A 16,865-nucleotide genomic window follows, 5' to 3' on the forward strand; every position below is an offset into this window, starting at 1 on the left:
GAATTATCTTCTACAAAACACTTTGATTTGACCCAATATTAAACTCTTTTCAAACTTTTATTACTTCAAGTAAAATGAGAGGGAGCGATGATGTATTCTTATCAAGCTTTATTTTATTTTATTTATAATTGGGAAAGGTTTTAAGGATTTTTCTTTTCTTTTTTTAATTGAAAAGGAGAGTGTAACTTCCAAAGAGGGTCCAACTCAAAGATTTCCCTCCAGGTGGTAAGCATGCTTAGGTGGATATAATAATTAGTTAGATCGTTTCTGTTGACCAATCGAGTCAAACTCTCATACATGTGATAACATAAAAGCATGCATTCTCTGATAAATAAAGTTATAACAGGGGCGTACGCTCTTATTAATAATAGAGATTTTATTTTTGTATTCTTTTATTAATTGTTAGAATTTTTTTACTGTATTATATTTATGACATTCCTTATAATCGAAAAAAAATTATAGTCCAATAAATGACACCCCATATTAATCAAAATAACAAATCACACCCCAAAAAACAAATATTCATTCACGTGATTTTATGATTGTCAGTGTTTACATGTTTTTAAAAGTCGTTCCACCATGCATAATGATCATTCAACCGCAGCTGACCAGCTAAGTAATAGATTAGGAGAAGATTAAACTCAAACTCACGTAAAATTGGATATTGAATTAAGATAAATGTACGATAAAACAATTGTATTATAAGTCTAATTATTTTCATGCAGACTTTACTAATTATGTTCAATTATTGTTTTCATGGACTTGGTGCAAAGTACATGAAATTATGTAGGACTTAAGGAATGTGTTTCCTTCTTTTACACAACTAAAATGATTCGTATATATATTAGTAGTCTAGTGAGATGTATAATAATAACTTGCAATCACGTAAGGTGAGTAACACCTCTGCCTCCCCATCTGATGTCCTTGTTGCAGGGTCTCGGAGGTACCGATCTAATGTTGATTGAGCTTTACAACCTTTCGACCAATTTATTACTAATGGAATATTCATTCATCCATGCCAAAAAGAGGGGGGCAAAAAAAAAAAGGGAAGAAAACTAAATTAAATGGCTCCGGTTATAATTTCTTTATCTTTTAGTTACACTCCGTTTATTTATATATATATATATATATATATATTTATAAATATGCGATAATCTAATACAATGAAAAGAAATCATAAATAATTAATAAATTAGCACGAGTAGTCCTACGTAAGTATCGAACTTGTAACTAAAAATTAATTTCTTTTATTTTTGTAATTTCTTTTTTTCCCTATCTACAATAATGGAAATAGATTTATAAAATCACGAAGGTAATAAGAATATTAGGAACGTGACACTCCTTGCATCTTGGGAGGGGGAACAAATTACAAGTTGGCTTTTTTTTTTTTGCTCAACAAACAAGTTGGGCATTAATTAAGACCAAAAATTGTGGCAATAAGATTTGCAAAAGGAAGCGTGGAGGATCCGCCTGTCCCTTATTTCAATTATAGGCATGGCCATTTGTATATGATTTGTGATGATTAAATAATATGAACCTCCATCAACTTGCTCTACCATGACGATAAATCTATATCTTTAAACTAAAAGAGAGTTATAAAAGTAATTATCTTTTTAACCACATCATCATGTAATAAACAGATATTTTAAATTTGTTTACTCTCCAGTCTTTTTATTTTAAAAAAAGGATTAATTAAAGAAAAGCTCCTTAAATAAATAAAGGGAAAAGTCTAAAAAATATATTAGACATTTTGTTTTCAATTTCATCTTTTAATATTTTCTTTTCGTTTACAAATGAAATTCATAGACTGGAATGAAATAGATAGCAAAGGAAATTAAAGGGGCCTTACATTGCCTCTCCAAAAGGGAAAGGAAAAATTCAGGTATGCTAATTTATATATATATGTGTGCGCGTGCGCGCGATACATTAATTTTCATCAGAACAAAAAAAGAGTTGATGTACAGATATGCAGTATAGGTTTAGCCAAATATATATATATATATATATATGCCGTATCTTCTACCATCTTTCAGTGATGTCAGTTGAATCTTATAGATTTATTCAGTTTTGTTATAAGTTTCTAATTACTGCAAATTATATGCGTTCATATCACTTTAAAAATCGCAGTTACTTTTCGGACGTGCTTTAAAAGACAGTCGTGTGGATAACTTGCTGGGCAGAATGTGTTTTAACTGTTTAATCAAACCTGGTATATATGGTGTGCCTTTACGTATTAGAGGACATAAAAACATATACTTAGTTACCGGTGTGGATTGGTCCAAGTGGTATGATATTTATTTCCCTTAAATAAGATTTCGGATTCTAATTTTATGAATGGAGAACATTCATGCTTGGAGAATTAAGCCTCTTAGTAGGTCAATCTGGCTAGAATTAGTCGGAACCTATTGGACTTTCGGTTACTAGAGTGCACATCGAAAGAAACATATACTAAGCATTTTCTTTCCTTTCATTATCTAGTATTCAAAAGTTCAATAAATTTCGATTAATTCAAGTTCAAGCCTCTCTACTAATTAAAAATTAAAACTCTTTCAATCATAAATTTTTACATTCACATTACTCGAACCAGAAAATTATTTCAGAGTAACACGATGATAAATCGTTTAAACCAACCCATATTGGTAATTAATTTTTAGAAAAGTTAATATTTACAAAGTGATAAATGAGGGAAAGAAAATATATTGTTTTTCCTTTTTCACTGAAACTAGGTCGAGATTAACTCTTATTTAGACTCCCAGTAGTGAATTATATATCAAGTATTACATTGCAGATAAAATCTACCATTGGCAATGTCATTTTCCCTTTTTTTTCTTTGACCAATGGAAGAGATGTTCAATTTGTAAAAGAAAATCAAAGAGGGTGTAAAGCAATGGTACATAGCTTTTCTTAATAAATAAGAGATTCTGAATCGCTGTTCGTTATAGGATTGTTTGTATCTCTTTATTAGCTACTAAATGAACGGGTTCATGCATATGCACGGATTAGAGATTTTGATACCTGCATATTTTAAGTTTTGGTATTGTTTAGTTATACAATTACAAAACATAATAAAAGAAAGATTCAAAAATTCTTTACTGAATTATGTAAACTTTATGACTTTTATCATAATATACATTTTATTATATTTAATGAATTATAGTGTCTCATAATTATATTAAACTAAATGTCCTTCATTAATTTGTTGAATATAAAAAATTAATCAATGCAATGATTCTTTTATCCTACATGATACAATACGAAGAATGATTCCAACTTTTATAATTTATATAAATATACTAAATTTATAGACCTCAACTCTAATAGAAAAAGTTGAAGAAAGAGAAAAGAAATCACCAATTAAATGTAAATTAATGTGACTTTAATTAGGAGGCAGTCCAATAGTGATCGTAACGTGCGATTAAATAATTTGACTTGATGGGTCGTCCAAATTAAATTGGATAAAAGAAGATTTTGTTGTCAATATTTTATGATATTATATTATTTTATTATTATTAATATTGAAAATGAGGCATGGGCATGGACATGGCATGGGGATGCTAGAGAGAGAGAGAGAGAAGGGGAGTGAGGAGCACGCGCTCCGAAATTGCGTGAAGGGGAATTTACGAAGGGGCCGCTCTTTTTGACTAAAAGAAGGCATGCTCATGTCTAATCGAGCGATTCTCTCGATGACAACACCACAATATTACATACACTCAATATATAATTAATAGTCACAGACATAACCAATGTAAAGTATCGTTCGTTCTGAAGCTCAAAAAAAAAGTGTCCATGAAATAAAATTTTAAATTCGAATTTTTTAAATAAAAAATATTCACGTTGAAAAAATTTTAAATTGAACCGACTCGATCGGATCGAAAAAAAAAAAAATCAGACATATATGCATGAATATATGTCTGTGTGTAAGTAAAATAGACAGACGGATAGATTAGATATTTTGGGAATAAAATTAATCAATGCATGCATGCTGTGCTCTTAATGTCCAGTGTATCAGACGTCGTCTATCAGATCGACTCAAATTAATGTTCGATTAATGTAGCTACTTGGTGCAGTGGACTAGGTTGTAAATGCAACTCCACAAAAGTAACGAAGGCCCCGAGGTCTATATACGCCTGTTATTATGGAAGGATTTTCTTTCTATTGTATTCTTATACATATCTATGCACACTATACTTAGGATAACGTATTTTAGCTATAGACGTAATTTTCCTTTTATTGATCAAGACTGAGTTGTATACGTACCAATGGAATCAATAACAAACGCAAGCTTTTCAGCCCAATATATTATCTTTATATGGTATCAGAGCGGGTTATGATTTCACGCGCTTGTGTGGACTCACATTACGTCATATTTAGTTTCAAAGCCGTCAAGAGTGCGCCTCATATTAATCGGACTCAAATCTGTATAGGTCCAAGTGAAAATTTTACACCTCTATGTTCGATCAGGAATTCGGCTCTCAATAACGAAACGAACGCTGTGCCATGAATAGGCTAGTCTTCTCGATCTGCTTAAAGTATCAAGATTGGTATGCAGGAGAAAGGAAAGGGAAATGAAACAAAACTGCTACCGTTTTCATATATGACAATTCTGGTTGATTTTGTATGATATTATTTTGTGTCCATTCTATCACCAAGAGAAATTATACGGTCCTAAACCATGACGGCCATTGGAACCACTCGAGAGAGCTTCCATGGCGATCGACACAGCGCACCCTGCCATGCCTCTAGCTAATATGGGAAGATTTTCTTCTGATTGTCATTTACGTTTTTTTTTTTTTTTAGGTAGCTGCCTTATTTGCTGTACCAGCGATGAATGGAATAAGCTTTCATTGCCTCCTCCCCCCCTCTCTCTCTGGTGTCATCAGTCCAAAGAGGTGTTTATTAATGGCACCACAAAATGTTTTGAATCCACTACTTCAAGTTATATATTATTTATAAGATTTGAAATTGAAACTTTAGGTAAGAAAAAGAGGTATCGAAGCACCCAGGTCAACGCGTAACGGTAGCCTGGAATGTAAACCATAAATGGAAGTTATTTGATATGATGAGGGGGGGGGTTTGCCACCCGTATGCCATTTACTGTTGTGAGGGAGAGAGACGAGAAGAGAACAACAGTAAGGACATTGTTGCAAATAGGGAAGAGGGGGGAGGCAGAGGAAGCTGCTGGCTGGCTGTCATGTCCCTCGTGAAGCAAATGACAAAATGAAGTTCTCTCTCTCCCCTCACTTCTCTTCTCTTCTGTACAGTCAAGAGTACTTCAAACACGAATTTGTACTCGTACTGGACTTCTTTTCGAAATAGACTTCCTCAAAAATTATTTCTCAAACTAAATTTATGTCAATTTCTTTGTTATCTTTCTAGTCTTTATAACTTATTGATTCGTTTCTTTTAAATTCATTTACAAAAAGCCTAATTTAGTTATTACCATGAATGAATTATTTAGAAATTTGCTTTAAACATATCTTAAACTAAATTTTGCATAAATCTAAGGTTTATAGATGAAACTACAAAATACATGTTAAAATTTCATTAAAGCTCTGTCAAATTAAAAGTATAGGAAACTGAGTAATTAGAATGTCTTTACGCAGAATAAAAAGAATTATGGGAATATATATTTCAAAATTATCATAATTAAGATGTATAATCTTCATATAATTGTCATACACAGTGAGAAATACACCAATTTTACAATAAATATGTTCTAAGGCATGCATGTACTAACTAAAACTATTCTCTATTGTTTTATTCCATATTTTAAAATTATTCCTAAAATATTAGATTCTCTACGTAAAATTCTCAATAGTATTTTAAATAATTTATAACAAGAATTTCTCCAATATTTCTATTAATCAAATAGATTTTATGACTCACGTACTCGGCTTAACATAACTCTTAAAAGTTTCAAGAGAAATCTTCAACGATTTCTTATATAAAATTTAAATTTAAATTGATGAGAGAAATCTATTAAAAATAATTTATTTGAGAAATAATTACCAAAATAATTTATTTGAGAAAGGGACATACTAATAAAACAGATTTTTTAAGGGATTTAGATTAAACAAATCAAAACTTGTAGGGCTAGAAGAATCAAAGAATAATATAAATCTAATTTGGAAAATAATATTTGGAGAAGTCTCTTGTGGGAAATAGTTTCAAAAAAAAGTTTAGTTTGGGTAAAAACTCTTCAAACACTTGGTCTAAAGAGGCCCCCAAGACCCTATCCAGAGAGAGTCAGAACCCAGAGAAAGAAGATATAGTGTGTATGCATGCAAGTCAATTTCCTAAAACTTTTTTTCTTTTTCTTTTTTTTTGCTCGAAATCATTTTTTTTCCTCAGAAAATCAATGAATGTTCATTGATGACAAAAACAAGTAAAAGTTAAAAAGTTCAAGAGAAGATTACAATGATAGAAAAATATAGCATATTATCGAGATCATTATAAAGGAAAATACAATGTGGTAATACGGATATAGTTACAGAAATCTTTTCTAGTTGCTGTACATATGTTCCCAATATCTTACAACTAAACTCTATATGGATCCAATCGATTTTGGAAAGCGGAGCAAAATGCAATCTATACAGAGGTGCTATTATATGATAACAGAGAAGTAGAGGCAAGAGGAATCTTGAACCGGGACTCGGCACAGGAACCATTTCACAAATCACAATTGATAGCGCAATCTCGAGACAATCAAATCAAGCGGCAAGGATTTCTAGTTCGGTTCTAACCAAAGACAATTAATCACACGGATTGTCAAATCATAGAACCCAAGCAAAGCATTAAGGATTCCTAGATCGGTTCAAATAAATGACAATCAAACTAATAAGACAAATAATCAAATCAAAGAATCCAAGTTTTTTTATTGGTTAAAACTAGCGACTGGCATGTGAGATTGTTGAAGTCATGATCATAATTGTGGGGGGCGGGGATGCTATCGTTGAAGGGTGGTAGGGCTGTCGTAGACAAGAAGCCGCCACTGAGTGAGGAGGAAGGCCAAAGAGGAGAGTCAAAAGAAGTCGGGTCGGGAATGTCAGTCGGGTTTGCAATGTATGACAGGTCGGGACCGTCAGTTGGGTTTGGGCCTCAATTTGGGTCGAGGCTGACAGATGGGTTAAAATAATTTTCCTATAACTAGATGAAAAGCTCACGTGTTATAACATCTAAAAATTGATTTACCTGCTCAATTTATTTCCGTTAATTTTTTAATTGTTATTGTGCATAGGTCTTGTCTTTTCAAAACAACTCAATTTATTTATTTTACTTATTATAATAATCAATGCAGCAATTTGATATATCCACTGTAAATATGTCATTTCGATTTTATGAAGTTATGCAGTATCATAATAATGTGTCATACTTGTCATATTGCTATTGGAAGTCACACAAAGGGTCACGCGAGGAGATGTTTGCTGGCCCTTCTCCATACATAATCCCGACTTTTAATATTTTATATATTTTACATAGATAATATAATATATAAATTGATGGAGCTGTTAATTTATAACAGCCAGCCCATCTCTTTAATTGCAGGAGAAAGGTAAAAAGTCTGACAGGATAGCTATTTATTGAAGGGTCCCACATTTTCTCAAATTGGACTTGACTTATCATTTTTGTGATTGTGTATGTATGTATGAGAATATGTTTCAAGCAAAAAAAGAATAAAGAAAAAGTACGAGTGTATATGTAAAGTTCTTCAATAACACCTTAATTAGTCAAACATATAATATTGCAAGTATTTTTTATTAGATCCATCGCCCTTATAATTAAAAAAAATATTATATATACTTTCACCAATTAAATTATTAAATTTTACCTGACCAGATAAGAGAAATTTATTGTAGCCTATTTCTATTTTTCAATTATTTCATTGAAAAAACAAAGTCCTGCTTGTACTCTCAAGATGTTCTATGGTCGAATCAATCTTTCGCAAGCGGAGTGTGCAACCATATCTCTTGCGAAACCGCCACGTCGATAATGGATTGGTTTTGCTTCTTGGAGAAATGAAAAATACATGTATTCTCACTTTCTAAAACCCAAAAAAATGAAGCCCTTGTTGAGTTCCTTGGACGTTCTTCTATTACCGAATCCAACATAGAAGAGTATCGTTAAGGATCGAAAAAGATCTTATGTCGATAGAATCGAATGCTTGACATATCTCTATGACCTAAGCTAACGGGTGGCTGTCGACCTCAATATATTCTTTCTTGATGCTGGCAATACGGGTTCGATATCAATACCCGACTCATGGATATGATCGAAGCTTTCACATTATCCCGGGAAACCCCAACTCCAAGATTGCTAGGTTGATTCGCCTTGCGGAAGACAAACCTCCAAGCTTACTTACTGGTTCTAGACCATAAATGCCAGGCGACGGGCCTCCTCCTGTGGCCATGATAGAAAAATAAGGAGTTGAGAGTTGTTGTCCTATATAAAAGGAGTAAAAAGAAAATCATGGATATATAAAATGATTAGATTCATTATCTTAAATAGGGTGGTTCGATCTCTTATAAGCTATATTTAAAAGAAATCACTTCCATTCCATGTCAAATATCAACACCTCTATCCATATACAACATGGACTCTCATAATATAATGCGGTCAAAAGTTTATAATTGTAGTGGGCTCGATACGAAAGGGCTTTCTAATGGGCCTTGGCCCAACCTTTGAGTCCCCAAATCGAAAAATGGGATTATGCCATCAAATGATCCCTCTCCCTAAATACGAGGCCGAAACAACATAATAATTTGATGGCATAATTCCTAAGTTGTATTAGAAGACCCCATCGTATAGAAGGATATCTAACATAATTCTTAAATACAATTACAAGAGAAATAGTGGAAAGCGATATCTTTCAACCCGAGACCAATAGATTGTATATTCGATTCTTTTTCATATGGGACTTCCTCTTCCCTCGTATCTTTCGCCATGGTGTTGCTGGGACAACTTTAAAGCTCATGATTTAAGCCATCTAGCCAGGTTTAAGGTCGGAGTTCGACTCTTCTGGTAAAATTACTCCCTCTCGGTTGTTCCTTAATTTTCATTAAAAATAAAATGTAGTTTGACCCTCAACTTTTGAATATAGTGACAATGTACCATTTGACCTTTAAAAAATTACACTATACCACACCACCTATCAAAAACAAAACAAAGTGCCACCTCCGGTACTTTTCTGGGCAAAATATAATTTAATGATTTCAGATTTTGCAGAAATTAATTCCAAAAATCGAAAAATTATGGGGGAAAAAAAAAGAAAAGAAAAGAAAAGAAAACCCAGAGCACGTGAGAGAGAGAAAGAGGGGAGGGAGAGAAGGGGGGGCGGTGGTTGGGCCCGTCCCTGAATCACCTTCATCTGAAACAATTGAAGGATCCCTTCGAGGCGGCGTTTGAGGAGCAGGAGTCGTCGCCGCCTGAATCCCCTTCCCCTTCCCCTGCCAAGATGCAGTGAGCTAGTTCTCCTATTCTTACCATTTCACCTGTTTTGGTAACATCTGCTAGGTTTTGAAATTAATAGTTTTTAAAAGAACAAACGTACCCATTGAAGCTCAATTCCCTTTCTTGTCTGCAGATAGTAACTAGAGATGTGAACCAGTTCTTCTCGTTCGTCGTTTCTCGTGTCCGGGCGGCCAACCATCGCCCCCTCTCTCTCTGACATGCTCTGGGTTTTCTTTCTTTCCTTCTTCCCCTCCCCCAATAATTTTCGATTTTTGCAATTAATTTCCTAAAATCTGAAATTATTAAATTATATTTTGACAGGAAAATGGCCAGAAAAGTACCCGAGGTGGTACTTTGCTTCGCTTTTACTAGGTCAGTGATATAATGTAACTTTTTAAAGGTTAAGGGGCACATTGTCACTAAACCTGGCAAATCGCGTTAGGTTAAGGGGTACATTGTCACTACACCTGGCAAATTGCGTTTTAATCTTTCGTTGATGAAGTTATTTTACTTATAAACTCCACCCGACATGAGAATTTCCAGACTGAATTTGGGATTTCTCAATGTCGGGGCTCTAAGCCTTCCCGCTCTGGCCCCATCCCCCACCCCCGAGATGAGGTCGCCGCTGCAATTTGAGTTCGTTGGTGACCCTTATGCTTGAATGGTGGCGGCCTGTTGATATCGAAACCTAATTCACTGATATAAGGGTTGCCAGCGAACAGCAAACCCAACGACTCCGAGATCGCTTGATTCATCTAGCGAAGGACAGCCTATCGTGTTTTAATTCGTGGGCTGTCATTCCTAGACTACTAGAATCTCCATAACTTTCTGGTTCTGGACCATAAAGTAGCTTAGCTTGCTAGACCTCCTCATCTCAAAGGAGGGAAAATCACTTCCATGTCAGCATATCAAAACTTCTTCATACGGCAATGAGTCAAGTTGATTGGCCATGGCCCAATCTTTAAGCCCATCAGTCGAGATGGGATTAGAGGTCCTCAGCCCTCAGCTTGTTCCTCTACGTTTCCTTTTGACTTTAACTGTTCAATCATACTCATATCTATCAAAAAAGAAGAAAAATGTTTGATCATATTTGGAGAGGGATTTTTTGGCCCATTGGCCTTACAAAGGAGATTTCACTTGAAAGAATCGAATTCGAAACCTCTTTATTTAAAACGCCGACGGGATACTTTGATCTTGGATTGTTCGAATTGGACTAATTGGGCCTTTATTTATATTTTTGGGGGACGATTGGACTTAATTTTTTTTTGTCCCAAGGGAGGTTCATGAATTTAGTATGATGAAATTGAAATTTTAACTAATAAATGGGCACGAGTAATTCCCATGGCAATAATTGAACCTGCAACATCTTGATTAACAGGCGAAGGCGTGTCTCATTGCGCTATACCATCTTTTTCACAATTGAACCTAATTAACTAACGGTGTGTTTGTTTCAACTTAATTAAATAAGTGCTTAAAAGTTAGTTACAAGTTAATTGTAAGAGAAAATGAATGTAAGAAAGAGAGAAAGATAAGAGATAAATATTTAAATTACTTAATCATTAAATAAAAAATCATTTAAATGAAATAAATAGAAAATTTTAACTTAATGAAACAAGTTAATCTTCACTCATTGATGCTATTTATTTCTCACAAAACTTTTTTCATCCTCATTTATTCTTCCATTCTTCATATAAATTTATTCCCTAACTAATTAAGTTTTTAATTTCTAAGCGTTTAATTTATCAAATACCACCTAAATAATTATATAAGAAGAATGGACGTACAGTTGAACGACTATCTATCATAAGAGGTTCTTAATCAATCCGGGCCATGCATTTTCTTGATAATAATGTCTTAGCATAGATGGCCACATCAGCAATGAATAATTTAACAACAACAGACAAAAATAAATAAGCCTAGTCTATGCCCCAAGAAAGGACCAAGCCTAAGGATGGTGCCAGTGGTCAGAATCTTTTTTTGTTGAAAGACAAAGTTGACATTAATAATCCGTTTGATTTCGCAGTTAAAATCACAAAAATTTTAACTTTAATTTTAACTCAATACACTATACAATAAAAATATAAATTTTCCAAGTAAAAAAATTTAACTTTAATTTTAACCCAACACACTATATAATTATTTATCATTTTTCACAATCAAAATCAAAATTACTTTAATTCTAAAACTAAACGCGCCATAATTGTCTCTAATCGGCCCTCTTTTGGAGGACTAGTGATGAACTCTATCCCCTTTTTGGACCACATAGCCAACTTGATTTTTATTAGAGAGGAACATCTTACTCCCCCTAAATTGAATGCTTGTAATTACATTCTTTGAATCTTCACCTAACCATTTCTATATTTATTTGATTAATTTTGGGTAAGGATTGGGGTCGAAGTTCGAGAAATTCTAAAACAACTTCTTATTAGGAGTAAGTTTTGGTTGGAGCTCCTTCCAGAATTAAATTATGTAAAAACGAGTAAGGAGGAGGCCCCTGTAATACACGCAGGAAGTCGACAACAAAACAACATCTGTTAATCAACTGATTCACTTGCTGTAATATCTTGTATATTCGGATTCACAAGATTAAGACAGATAATAATAACATTCCATTGTGATAATAATTGACAATCGAAATTCATCAAGAAAAGGAGGGGGGGGGGGGGGGGGGGGGGGGGGGGGGGGGGGGGGGGGGGGGGGGGTTGATGGAGAAAGTGTTCAGAATAGATAATCATGATGGTGGGTAGAGCAATCGATTTTGATAGTCTACAAACCAAAGGCCAAAGCCAGCTTAATTAGCTACACACACACACACACATATAATATATGTATGTAATCTAATCTAATATAATACATATAAACTTTAGAGTTTCATCCACCGAAAAAAAAGAAATTAAACTTTAGAGTTTCCAAGTTTATGGCGATGAGTTTCCGCGTCCTTTTCCCCCGTTTTTGTCTTATTTCGCTGCCACTTTGTCAGGGGTGGCCAATGGTCGATGTTCTTCCATTGCCGTATGTGTTTTATTTTCTTTTTCATTTATTTTCTTTTTTATCTTATTATGGGATTCGTTAAATAATTTAATTTTTGAAAAAATATCAAAGATTTTATTGCGCAAGGCTAGCCTTTGTCTAACATCTTTGAGGCCAAGTTTTTAAACCACTCGAAAATCTTTTATATTTTTCAATCTTTTGAAAATTGCGGATCCGTTTGTTTTCAAAAAATTTTTCAACTATATTTCACTTAACTTTACTTATTTTCAATTCAACAATACAATTATTACTCTTTTTTCTTTAATTTTTTAATCATTCAATTCAATTTTTAATACTAAATTCTCTTACCTATTTATTATTTTTTCACACTTTTTTTTCATAATTTAACAACACAATCATTACAAATCAATTAAAATCAAAACTCAACTCTAAAACCAAACACAACCTGAATATCGGTGGGTATGATCTAATTAATTTGATATCTCGCGGTCATTAGAAGAAATTAATGTGAATTTATTTTTGATATTAAAAATTATTATATGTTTGCAGTTTTCTGCATAAACCAACGACGAGATTTGTGTAATAAAAAATGCATACAAAAAATAAAAACCTAGAAAATATATTTAGAAAACATCACATTTTTTACTACAAATTTCTTCGAACAGAAATGCTATACAGATTTTTTTTTCCTAAAAGAAAAGAATTCTTCTTTTCTTCTACTTTTCCTCATTTTACTGCATGCAAATCGATTTTTAAAATTTCTTCTTGATTTACTAAAGTATGTTTTGTGAGCGTTGCATGCGATGCATGAGATAATATATACTATAGTTCATAATAAAAGTATGACATTAAATATAACTAAATAAAAAAACTTATGATAGTTATAATTAGAATCCAAATTTCTTACTATTAATACGTCATCTATAATTATTCTTTTTACAGTTCTCGAAATTTCACTTCTATTTTTAGAATAAATAAACCCAATATCTTAGCCATGAAAGGCTTAAGTTTGAGAGTGATTATTGCGGATACTTGAATTGAAAATAGAGATTAAAGGGATTTATAAGGAAGTTGTGCGGTTTAGAAATATTCTTAGAAACTCATCACTAAATTTAACATTTTCTTTTATTATTCGAATCTCATTAAGATTTATTGGTAATTTGGTCAAATTAAGTCCAAAAAAAATATTGAAGCGTACCAAAATAAATTGATATAGTTTATAATTTACATACATGTAAATACATGCACGGGTTTTCTAACTAGTATTATGTATATGTAAATGTGTGTTAATTTGACCAGGTTTTGTATGCTATTTCCATCACTAGCTTTGGTCATGAAGGGTTGCAACTTATATATTTGTTTTGGCAGATGGACATTTTCATAGATTAATTAAGAACATCAGCCCACATCAATTCTGCCCGTTATGTTGATGTCCCCATTAAATATAATAATTACATACATATTTTTATAGAATATCCTCTTAATTCTTTTGTCAGACACGCCCTTCAACTTTATATAAGAGTGGGCTCTTGGTCAACATTAGTGTCACTTGAAAACTTATGAGGTTCCAACAATAGCACAGAAGTGCGATATGAAATTCAATAAGCTGGCACTTTCAATGGTTTGTCACAGGACAACTAATGGATTCTCGATTGATCATCCGGGTTTATTTAGATTTCTGTAGAGTGTTATCATGATATATATACATATGTATGGATGGTTTTTATAATAATTTACCGATCATGTACACTCTAGTCAATCTCATAACCAACTAATTTATTAATTGTGTCAGGCAAAACATTTTGATCACTTAGAGGTCAAAATCTATCTGGACTGGCCATATAATTAATTAAGAGCAGAGACGTGTAAGTTCTTTATCCATAATTATAACCTCCTTTAAAAAAAGAAAAAGTGGATCTGAAGAAACTTCAGCCTAACGGCAGAAATTATATATATATATATATATATATGTATGTATTTTTCATCAAGTGGGAATATAATAACACAACAATGAAGCTCCGTCGTAAAATTGGGAAAACATATTTATTTTAATTAATTATAATTTCCGTGTCATGCTAATAGTCAACGACATATATTACATTCTGATAATTTTGTTGAAAAGGAATGTCCAGTAAAATTTTCTAAATAAAAAATGATTAATCTATCAATCAATTCATTAATTGATCGTGGATCCATTACCTAAGCATGCAGACAACAGAAAAGGATTTATCAATCGATTAACCGTAAATAGCCATGCACGTGGACTCATGAGATCTCTCGAGCATCGTATACCGTAGAAAGTTAGTATGCGCACTTATACATAGTGCAATACATGTGGTGGCTTATCATGCTGTTAGCATCACAAGTCAGGTTGAACACGCGGATCAATTTGCAATTCCTTTTTTTGGTGTATACCATGATATCCAGAAATTTAATTGTTCATGACTAATAAAATTCAAGACGGGTCACCCCCTTGAGATAAAGTTATTTAAATATAAATTTTTTTTTCATTCATAAAACTTTAACCCAAGACTTTATTTAAATGGAACAAATGATGCTTGAACCAATTTATATTGATAATTTGCAACTCCTTCGAAAGCATTTACTCAGCATGTCAAATTTGTGCAATTGCATACAAGTGGATGAATCCATTTTTTGTGGTTGTCTGAGTTGAAAGTCATGGAGTATTATGGACGGGAGGGTTATATAAAACTTTTTATATAAATTTGTAATAAAAACACCCTTCATAGCCTTTCTCTCCATAATTCCTCATAACCCACTATTCCAAACAAGCTAGCCGAATAGAGAAATTATCAGGTGAACTTGGTCCACCACGTCATTCCTGAACCAACCATTAGATGAATGACAAACCGATAAAGTGATTTCACACTCAATTTCGACAAAGCCCAAATTTTTCAAACTTTCAAATGGGCCCATCTCCCTCTCTCTCCTTCTCCCTGCTCTTCTCCTCCAAATCTGCAGAACGCTCAACCAGCCCCACCTCTTTCCTGTCGGCATGGGCATTCATACTTCCAACGGTGTGTCTGTGTAGGAAGCCAAAACTCCTCGTCTTTGTTAGAATATCGACTCCTTCGACTTTGCAGTCTTGCTATCTCTAACTCTCTCTCTCCCTCTCCCATTGGATCCTTGACTCGGGCTTGGGCCGACCTCAAGCCTTGCACCTCATTCTTCCTCGCAGAAAGAAGTGGAGGTTGGAGGGTCAAAGCTCGTGGCGGTGTCAAAGCTTATGACTCAGTCCAAGATCCAATTCCAACTCGAAGGAGAGAGATAGAGAGATTTCACAGGTTAACGTAGACTAAGTGGAAAGAGAAAGGAGAAGAGAGAGATGTTGCTGTGGTCATACGTCGTCGGAAGCCCGAGTCGCCGACTGGCGGGGGGGAGGTGAGGGATATGGCCGAGTAATGTGCTCGTGAAGAGTGGGAGGGGGAGAGAGAAAGAGAGGGAGATGGACATATTTGTTAAGATGAAGAGTTTTAGATATTAAGAGTGCATTTGAATTTAGAGTTGAGTTGAGTTGAGTTGAGTTGAGTTTTGGTTTTAATTGGTTTAAAATGATTGTATTGTTGAATTATGAGAAAAAGTGTGAAAAAGTAATGAATAATTGAGAGAAAGTAATGATTAAGTAATGATTGTGTTGTTGAATTATAAAAAAGTAATGAATAGTTGAGAGAATTTAATATTAAAAATTGAATTTAATAATTAAAAAAATTAAAAAGTAATGATTGTATTGTTGAATTGAAAATAAGTATAGTTGAATTGAGTTAAAAATTTTTAAAAAACAAACACACTCTAAGGATTTGACAATTTGTGCACGTGTCGTTACTCTAATGGCTTGGTTCGTGGATGACGTGATGAACTAAATTCACCTAATGATTCCTCAGCTGAATGTCTACATATAAGAACGCATGCACGTGTCCGGTGAATTCAGTGGTAGACTATTTTAAAGGCCAAGGTTGGCCGTCATCAACTCCAACTCATCAACGCGTTTCGCGTTTTGGATAAAACCTATTGAATAAGATCCCAATATAGCAATAGTACATGTTCAACGGGCAGCCTTACCCTTCTGTATATAGGGGAAGGGGGGGGGGGGGGGGGGGGGGGGGACTGTCAATTTAAATTCAATAAATTACACAAAATATATCACATGTTTTGTTAATTCTTTTTTGGTAATATAAATTGTGGGAGATATTACTTGCACTATTTCAGGAGATCAACTACTAAAAATTATTTTTCTTCCCAATAAATGCGTTTTTCGGAACTCAAACTTGTGTTCTCCGATCTTTACGGGAATTGAAATTGCTTGCCATTCAACTAATATATATTTATATATTTTATAAAATTTTATGTTAATGTTTTTCCTCGTCATCCACGAGCGGTTTCTGCAAATGCCTGGATACCTGCAATGG

At 33.5% G+C, this 16,865-nt stretch overlaps 1 protein-coding gene and 1 long non-coding RNA gene across 3 annotated transcripts; one reads left to right on the top strand and one right to left on the bottom strand.

Annotated features, from left to right (window-relative positions):
- Positions 1-8,007: 8,007 nt before the first annotated feature.
- On the bottom strand, positions 8,008-9,731 carry LOC116203185. Of its 2 annotated transcripts, XM_031534849.1 has the most exons (3): positions 9,548-9,731; positions 9,359-9,443; positions 8,008-8,397 (listed from the first exon to the last, which is right to left on the bottom strand). In XM_031534849.1, the coding sequence occupies exons 1-3, from the start codon at positions 9,665-9,667 to the stop codon at positions 8,279-8,281; spliced, it is 324 nt and encodes a 107-aa protein (XP_031390709.1). In that variant the 5' UTR covers positions 9,668-9,731; the 3' UTR covers positions 8,008-8,278. The 2 variants fall into 2 exon arrangements, 1 of the variants encoding a protein (XP_031390709.1); XR_004156220.1 differs by lacking the exon at positions 9,359-9,443.
- On the top strand, positions 8,954-9,948 carry LOC116203186. Its single transcript, XR_004156221.1, has 3 exons — positions 8,954-9,456; positions 9,581-9,674; positions 9,769-9,948. It is a non-coding gene; the product is annotated as an uncharacterized LOC116203186 (long non-coding RNA).
- The last annotated feature ends 6,917 nt before the right edge of the window (positions 9,949-16,865 follow it).

Source organism: Punica granatum, chromosome 4 (assembly GCF_007655135.1).
Source record: "Punica granatum isolate Tunisia-2019 chromosome 4, ASM765513v2, whole genome shotgun sequence".
NCBI lineage: Eukaryota > Viridiplantae > Streptophyta > Magnoliopsida > Myrtales > Lythraceae > Punica > Punica granatum.